Genomic DNA, 9,040 nt, shown 5'->3' on the forward strand with positions numbered 1-9,040 from the left:
CACAACAAGCACACAAATTCCCACAAGTGGCATTTGGAAACCTCAGTGGAATTTCCAGAAAGCAGCCTGGGATCTGTTCCAATCTGAGTTCAAGCTCTCTGAGTCTTTACCCACACATCCAATCATTGGAATAACATCAGTGCAGTCTCCCAAGTTTCTATGATAAAATTCTGGCCACTGCAAAGAAATATATACTCCTCCACTCCCCCCTAGGATTTTGTCAACAATTCATTCCTGGATGGTCGTCTGATGCAACCAGACTATATCAGGAACTTAAATCCAGTAAGAATGAACAGGTTTGTGACAAAAAGCAGAGACCTTCTTTACCTTCTAGCTTAAACAAGACAAAAACGATGGAAAGAAACTATCTCCAAATTGAACTTCACACTTTCCAGTTGCAAAGTCTAGCAAACTATTAAGAGATTGAGTGGAGCTTCTAGGCTGGTCAAGAAGGAATACCCAGCCACAGCAAACTCCACCACATCCCAGCTGGTAGCCAATGGCAGAGCTCCTAATCAAGGCAAAGCTTTCAGTCACACAGTTAAAACGATGGTTCCTGAGAAATGGCAGGTTCAGGGAGTGGATATGAACCCGATGACGTCTTTTACTCATCAAGAGCTCAACCTGGCTATACATCAACTGCAGCCTAATAAGGCTCCTAGTCTAGATACCATTCACAATGAGTTTGTTTCTCAATTTTGGTCAATCAGCAAAAACTGGCTGCTTCGAATTCTGAATTGTACTGAGAATTGCAGTATTCCAAAAGCCTGGTGCAGAGCAGAGGTCGTAGCTGTTCCCAAGCCAGGAAAACCATTGACAGACCCAGAGAGCTACTGACCGATTTCTCTGCTGTGCGTTAACTACAAGCCAATGAAGAGATTAATCCTGATGTGGATTAATGAGGTAGTCAATTCTCAGCTGCCTTGCCTTCAGGCTAGATTCAGGAGGGGACGATGCGTCCAAGATCAGGAACTTTGTCTGACTCAAAATATAGAAAATGCATGAGAAAAGAAAGAAAGTTTGTGCAGTCCCTACTGATCTGACAGCAGCCTATGACACTGTGTGGCATGTTAACTTGCAGCATCTTAGCAGTCAGCCTATTTCTTGTAGGCTAATGATGCAGTTCATCTGAGAAATGGTTCCCAGCTGAAACTTCCTCCTGTAAATTGGGGAGAAAAATCGGTCACCTTAAATGTCTCCATAATGGCCTTCCACAAGAGTCAGTTTTGGCTCTCATTTTGTCCAAGATATACACATCCAACCTCTCTGGAACACTGGCCAAGAAGTATATGTATGGTGAGAACATCCGTATTGCTGACACTGGAAATTATTTCCATGGCATCAAAGGGAATCTCAGCCAACGTGGATATTCTGACAATTTACTTCCAGCAATGGAGACTAATCCTAGTGAAAGTAAGACAGTGGCAATTACTTTCCATCTAAACAATCATCTTGCCAATTGACCGATCTCAATCTGTGTCCACGGATGACTGCTGACATTCCATCCAGTTGTCACATATTTGGGCGTAAAACTCGACCATAGCCTGACATACCAGTCCCACTTGGAACACCAGCAAATGAAGATTTCTTCCCATACCGCCTTGATATGAAAACTATCAGGAGCCTCCTGGAGAGGAGACCCTTCAGTCCTTCATTCATCTATATTGGCCTCTGTGCTTGCTCCTACTGAATGCTGCTCTGCAGTTTGGAGGCACAGGTGTCACACTCATATTGTTGACACTGAACTGAATTCAGCCACTCATTATTAGTAGCTGTTTGAATTATAGACCAATTTCCAGTCTGTATGTGCTAGCACACATAGCTCTGCCTGATCTTCGACGAGTTGCCCTTTACGTTAAGTTTACCCACCTGGACATCTGTGACAAATGAAACCAACCCATTACATCTCCAGTTGACTGATGCCCCATTCTCAGACAGAAAAAACACAGCACCAACTCAAAGGTCTGCTTGTATTCTGGGAAGGAATCACACCCCTGTGTGACACCACAGCTGATCACTACCTCCCCTTTGCTATGGCAGCACATGCATTCTTGGATAAGAGTGCTACTGGCCCTTTACCGTGCTTGACTGATCAGCGCTTCCAGAGAGCTGAAAACGACGTCCTTACAGAGTAGAAGCATCAGCAAAAAAGAGAGTCTAAAACAGTAAATAAATTTAGGAGTCCATCGCTGCACCTGCCTCCTTGTCTACTTGATCTTAGATCCTGGACTAGCTCAACAGGGTACTCTGTGGATTGTCCAGAGTTGCTGCAACTATGCTCTGGTTTAGCCTGGTTTCTTCCTCATGTTGTGACTGGGAAAGCATTGCAGTCAATGATTCATGTAGTGAAGGGTACACATTTGTAGGTCTGTGAAAGTATAAGCGGCTCCATACTAGACTATTTTACGTTTTGAGGGGACGTTTTACTAGGAAAAGCAATAATAGGGTATAAGAAGTAAGAGAAGACATTCTGAGACATTCTTACAATCATCTGTTACTTGCTTTTCCTGGCACAATACCTTTTTGCCCCCAGAACACATAAATTATATCAACGACTCGTAATATGCATCACCATTTACCTCTGTATTTGGCCCAGAGAGCAGTGAACTCATAAATTCTAAACCTCGTTCTCACAATGACACTTTTTGTGACCTTGGGCAAGTCACTTTTTCCGCCTGTAAAATGGGGGTGACAACACTTACTTAAATCACAGGACGATTCTGAGGAGACTAGTAAATATAATATTAGTTATTATTTGTAAAGCAAAGTATCTAACAACCAGAATTTTTGCTATAAGGACTCACTGGTGATGGAGACTGAACTTCCTTCTCATGGCCCCTCCAAGTCAGGGTTAAGTCATGCTTGAAAGACAGCGTAGGGAAACTTGCCCTACTAGTCATTGTGCAGTGCCTACTCTCCGAACAGACAGAAGATTAATCTTCAGGGCTATCAAACCAGCATTTTTCACAATACTGAATTCACTTAATGAAAAAGATGTACACTGACTAAGAAATTAAAGCATTTGACTATATTCTAGGATGATTCAAGTTCAGTTCTACTCCATAAAAACATAAAATGGCATCATGAAGTCTCACATGTATTGTTTATCAACAATTTCTGGATTGAATTTACTTATTCACTAGGAACAATATTTTTTTCTAACTGCTTGCCCTGCAAGTGGGCCCTGGGATCTAAAAGTTAAATTAAAGAGGTTGTATTGGCATAACTAAGAACACAATTTGACTGTTGTGACATTGGTAAACCAGGTGCCAGCTCTTGCCATGGCTGTAGGTGTCAGCTGAGCACTGACAAATTCATAGCTGGAAAACAGACCAGCTCACTTGTATGTTAATATTGTTTGAGACAGATGATGAGCTTGTAAGGATGTGTTTAGACTCTATAAAACAGTTGAAAAGTTGCTGCATGCATGAATCTTACTTCTTTTGTCTGTATCCCATGCTATAAGGCAATGTGTAAGTTTTGCTTTATAATTGTAAAAATGTCTGCTCTGAGCTTGTGAACCTAGGCAGGAAAAGTGGTTCCCCCATCCATCCAGAAGAACTATCAAGATTAAATGGGCCATCCAACACAAAGGCTCATTTAATGGCCTTCTTACACCCATGAAGGTGCTACATGCCAGAAAGCACATCCTATCAGCTTGAATTCTGGAACAGATAGCTGACATGAAGATTTTTCATCTCTTTGCTGTTTGGTCTCTTTCAAGGGATGGAGCTAAGAAACAAAACACAGAGACCCCATGGTCAACCTGGGTTAGCCCTAAAAAGACAGTGCTTTTAGAACCCTAGACCGAACTTATTTGCATATATATGCCACCTGCTTTAATCTGTAAATAACTCCCTTGTTTCTTTTTCCTAGTTAATAAATCCTTAATTAGTTTATTATAGGATTAGCTACCAGCTTTGTGTCTGGTGTGAGATCTAAGGTACAAAATGATCTGGGATAAATGACTGGTCTCTTGGGACTGGGAGTAACCTGAATATTTTGTGATTTTCTGTGTAAGTGACCATTTATCACTAAGCCCAGCTTGCCCGAGTGGCAAGATAGACTGGAGTGCCCAAGAGGACTGTCTGTGACTCCATGGTAAGGCTGTTACAGTGATCCAGGAGTTAATATTTGTTACTGGGTTGGTGAAATTTAATTACATAATATGCCACCAGTTTGGGGTCTCTGCCCTGCTTTTGACAGTCTGCCCTGAGGTTGGCACTCATGGTCATGAACCACTCCCAAGAGTATGACAGCCCTGCAGTTGGAAGTTTTAATAACAGTATTGATACATGAGCCAGAATGCAGTTCACTCTCTCTTATTATCAACATAGCATATATGTATGCTATGTTGATAATAAGCCCTAAAGAACCAAAAAAGCTAACTGGAGTGAGGAGTGCTGAAAAATTATTTTTGTCAGTGAATTCAGCAGATATGACCCTAACACACTGATATAATGTGTGTGACCATGTCTGTCTCTAATGTTTGGCCCAGTAACTGTACAGCCCGCTATTTAACTGACAGCTAAATTAGTTCTCTTTTAGCTCAAGCAGTCTATGCTTCTGCCCTGGGGTCACCAATGAAAATAGCATCACTATATACATGGCCCCAGTTCATTACACACACACAGCAGAAATCTGTTGAGTGATTTGTTTTGGCAGTCACTATACTGAACATACGTGCCCTAATAACTTAAACTTTAAAGTTTCTTTTGTTCCCATCGATATTATTCTAAATCAATTTTGCTTGCATGGAAATGAGGATGAGAAGAACCTGAAATCCGTTTATCAATTGGCTCCAGCTTTTTGATTTGTTACCTCTCTCTTCTATCCTCAGTTCCTGCCAGGTACGCCTGCATTGTCTGATCGACCTTCTTCTGTACAATACTGTGAAGCCTTCTGCGTTCATTGTGATTCTCCCACTGACTGACCTGCAGACCTCTGTTGTGAACCTTTGTGAAAGCCAAGTATTCAAGACGTTCTTTTTCTTTACGTCTGCATTCCAAGACGAAACATTCAGACTTATCAGGTTTAGGAAACTTGGCCCTCTGTAAAAGAAAAGTCTTTAACAATGGAAACAAGACCAATGGCTCTCTTTTAATTTATCATCTCAAGCAGGTAATGACCAATAATAGAGCAGGTATTAATAGAAGTTCAAAGTAATGTTAAATGTAAAATTCAAAAACTACACTTTTCAGTAAATACAAGCCACCATTCTAGGAAGGACTAGATAGCTCAGGGGGTAGGCAATGGGATTAGGACCCATTCACCTCTACGTCACAGAGACCACAGTTTACTGTGCTGACTATGACTCACTCCTTGGGCTCTGTCCACATTACAGCCTATGTCGTCATAACTTATGTCACTCAGGGTTGTAAATAACCACCCCATGAGCGACATAAATTACACCAACATAAGCGCTCGTGTGTACAGTACTACAGCTTCTCCCACTGACGTAGCTTCTGCTGCTCACAGACGTGAATTTTTTATGTCGATGGGAGAGCTCTCTCCCATCGGCATAGAACATCTTCACCAGATGTGCTGCAGCAGCGCACCTGTATCGGTTCTGCTGCCCCACTGCAGTGCTGTACATATAAACATGGCCTTATTTATACTCTTCTTCTCTACTTTACTTTTCTGTATGCATCCATTTGTGTCCCTTGCCATATACTCAGACTGTAAGCTCCTTGGAGCAGGGACCTTCCTTTATCCATCTGTGCTGGGGTCCTGGTCCAGGACTAGGGCTCCTAGTCGCTATGGTAATTCAAATGATAACGATAATAAGTTGCTCTCATCTGACAGCATGGTTGTGTCCAGTTACCCACAGCACCATAAACACTGCAAAGCCTTGCAGGCAGCCCTGATATTTCAGGCCAGGGAGAAGAGTCCCGCTGCCCTTCACTGTAACGCAGAGGGGAGGCTGAGTTGTCCCTGCCCCACACCGACCTGGTGGCTGCGCTGCCACGTCCCCGGCTCCGGAGCACCCACCCCGCAGCGGAAACATCACATGCTCTGGGGTCCTGCTGCCCCGGGGGTGCTGAGAGCCATTGAACCAAACTGCAAACCCTGGATATGATGGAAACCACTGCAAGCCCGGGGGTGCAGCAGCCCCAGTACCCCTCGTTCCAGCACCTATGGCACCCAGTCCCGTCCCCCGCGCCCCACACCGTACCTCTGCGCCTGCGCCCACTCCCGCCCCACCTCCCACCGAACCGCAGCACCTGCGTCCACTCCCGTGCCCCGGCCCTTCGTCTGCGCCTCAGCCCAAGCGTCTCACCAGCGCCACTGAGTGCGGGGTGGGGCCCGTCACCTCCCGGGGGCGCTGGCTCCATTGGCCCAGCATCACTCCCCCGGCCGTCGCTGGAACCGCGGGGAGACTGCCCGGTCGCCGCCGACACTTCCGGGACGCGCGACGCGTTGCTATGACAATTGGCGGAGCACAGCGGAAGTGACCTCAGGAGTTAGCGCTCTGTGAGCCGGCCCCTGAGGACGAAGCGACAGCAAGCAAGCGGCGCATGCGCACGAGTGGGCGGCGAGAAGGCTAGGTATGTGAGGGAACACAAATGCAGCAGTAAGCATGCGCACAATGACGTTGTGGTTCGTGGTGGAAGCCCAGGCCTGGCGTGGTTGCTAGGTGCCCGCAGTCAGTGTTAAGGGAAGCAGAGGGCGGGGCTAGTGCGTGGCTACCACTGTCAGAGCAGGGCCTTCTCCAGGGAGGGCAGCCTGAGTCTCCTTCCACACGGAAAAGTCAGGCCAGGCTGCCACCGTATGCCAGGGGGGTCGGCTCCGCACACTGCAGCAGCCTGCTTCACTGCCCCTGTCTATCGGGCCACTGAGCCCTGGCTCCTGTCATACCCAGCATGTTCCCACCTGCCAGGGCCGGCTCCAGGGTTTTTCCCGCCCCAAGTGGCAAAAAAAAAAAAAAAAGCCGCGATCGCGATCTGAGGCGGCAATTCGGCGGGAGGTCCTTCGCTCTGAGCGGGAGTGAGGGACCGTCCGCTGAATTGCCGCCGAATAGCTGGACGTGCCGCTCCTCTCCAGAGTGGCCGCCCCAAGCACCTGCTTGGCAAGCTGGTGCCTGGAGCCGGCCCTGCCACCTGCACACACACAGCACCGCTCCTCAGCACGGGGTCTGCTACCCCCATCAGCACATGCAGCACCACCACAGAGCCCTGCCGCTACCATTCACCCACCAGCCAACACACCACCACGACCATGTATGGGGCTGTCGAGTCCAGGGTGGTGTTACTACCATACTCCCACCAGCACACACTGCCATGAGATACGGGGCCAGAGCATGGGGCTGTGCGCCACCACCATGCTCCCACCAGCACACATGCACATACTGCCACCAAGCCTGGAGCCTCATCACCACCATGCTCCCATCAGCACATATATTGCCACAACATATGGAGCCATTGCTGCTAATACCATGCTCTCACAGACCCATGTGTTACCACTGGGTATGGACTTCTAGGGCACCACCACTGCTACACTCACTATGAAAATGTACATTTATGTGACTTGTCTAGAGTCACATAGTGAGTCAGTAGCAGAGTTGGGAATAGAACCTTTATGTTCGCCTATGGAATATGTTCTACAAGGAATGGAATATTAAAAATACTGTAGCTATGAACATCTACCTTTAATACATACAGACATACATATATTTTTGAGAGCTAACATCTAGGTGCACTTTAGCATTATAAAATGTTTAGAATATTGCTTTTAATTTAGATCCTTTTTCTCTGTAGATAATTCAGAATCTGGGCTCTTGTGTCAGTTCATGCTTAAACCAAGGTCCTAGGTACAGCATAGTGCTTGCTATTTTCATTTCAGTTAAACTCCTTCTGTAATGCGTTCCTGACATCTAGTGGCCATTTGATTCATTGTAGTTGTGTAGTCTGGAAATGCAGCGGATGATACAGTATATGAGGCAGTATCATGGCACAGAAGTGTAGAAATTACAAGATTAACCAAAAAAACCCAAACCCTACTAGCTTTACTATCCTGTTGCAAGGGTAGTATATAGTCTCCCTAATAGAGAATGTCTCAGATATTGAACTGATACACTGCACTTGATCTTAGCTGAAGAGAAGCAAACATCTGCTTCTCTGAAATGCTTCTATATATAAAAGCATTTATACATTTTGTCAATATTCCATTGCTTGTCTTCATGTGTTGTATTTAAATGGGTCTTTTATGTTTGACTATTCCTCACTAGCTCTTACCTGTACTTATCAACTTCTTTCCTATCCTCTTTACTAGTAGATACAATTCCCTCTTTAATAAATTCTTCCTTATGAGATGTCTCGGCCTAAACCCTGTGCTCCTCTGCACCACTCAGCTTTCCCCCAGCCCTTAGCTTAAAAAAAAAAACTCTATAATTTTTTAATTTTACATGCCAGCAATCTGGTTCTGCTTTCATTTCTGTGAAGCCCATCCTTCCTGTATAGGCTCCTCATTTCCCAAAAGGTTCCCTGGTTCCTAATTGTTGATTAATATATGCTAGCTAGCATACATATATGCTATGTTGATAATATTACCTGAAATATATATTCAAAGCATTTAAGTATACTTATTATTAAGCATTATATAGCCCCAATTGGCCTGTACCTTTATTATAATCCTGTTCACTTATGCTATGTATCCCATAACACCTTGCAGTAGCTGAAGTAAGTTTTGGCTTAAGAAGATAGGTAAACTGTCAGTATCAGGACATACAATTGTTTCCTTATACGAACAAGAAGCGAGTTACCCTCACAAACCTATTTATCCTGACACAGGCCTAGGAGGTGTCTTCACACCCCTTAATACCTGGAATGAATGTTCTCAGAACAAAGACAAGGTTTCATCGTGCCTTGGAATTCATGGGTTCAGAACAAAAGATAAAGGGGTACACCATGGTACCAGAAACAAACAAGGTAAAATGCTGATTAATTTAATCCAATTTCGGGTCATATATACAGTACTATTTACTGATAAACAAGTAGAGTATAAAAAGATGGCTTTAGGGATGTAACTTTAGGGGTCACAC

At 44.9% G+C, this 9,040-nt stretch overlaps 1 protein-coding gene across 1 annotated transcript in view; it reads right to left on the reverse strand.

The window, feature by feature from the left end:
* The window catches only part of CFAP53 (cilia and flagella associated protein 53), a 29,591-nt gene extending 23,245 nt beyond the window's left edge, over positions 1-6,346 (reverse strand). The window contains exons 1-2 of the mRNA XM_065407056.1: positions 6,281-6,346; positions 4,822-5,051 (exon numbers count right to left, since the gene is read on the reverse strand). Of these exons, the coding sequence (XP_065263128.1) occupies positions 4,822-5,051; positions 6,281-6,346 (296 nt within the window). The remainder of the gene's footprint in view (positions 1-4,821; positions 5,052-6,280) is intronic.
* Between the last annotated feature and the right edge of the window lie 2,694 nt (positions 6,347-9,040).

Source organism: Emys orbicularis, chromosome 6 (assembly GCF_028017835.1).
Source record: "Emys orbicularis isolate rEmyOrb1 chromosome 6, rEmyOrb1.hap1, whole genome shotgun sequence".
Classification (NCBI taxonomy): domain Eukaryota; kingdom Metazoa; phylum Chordata; order Testudines; family Emydidae; genus Emys; species Emys orbicularis.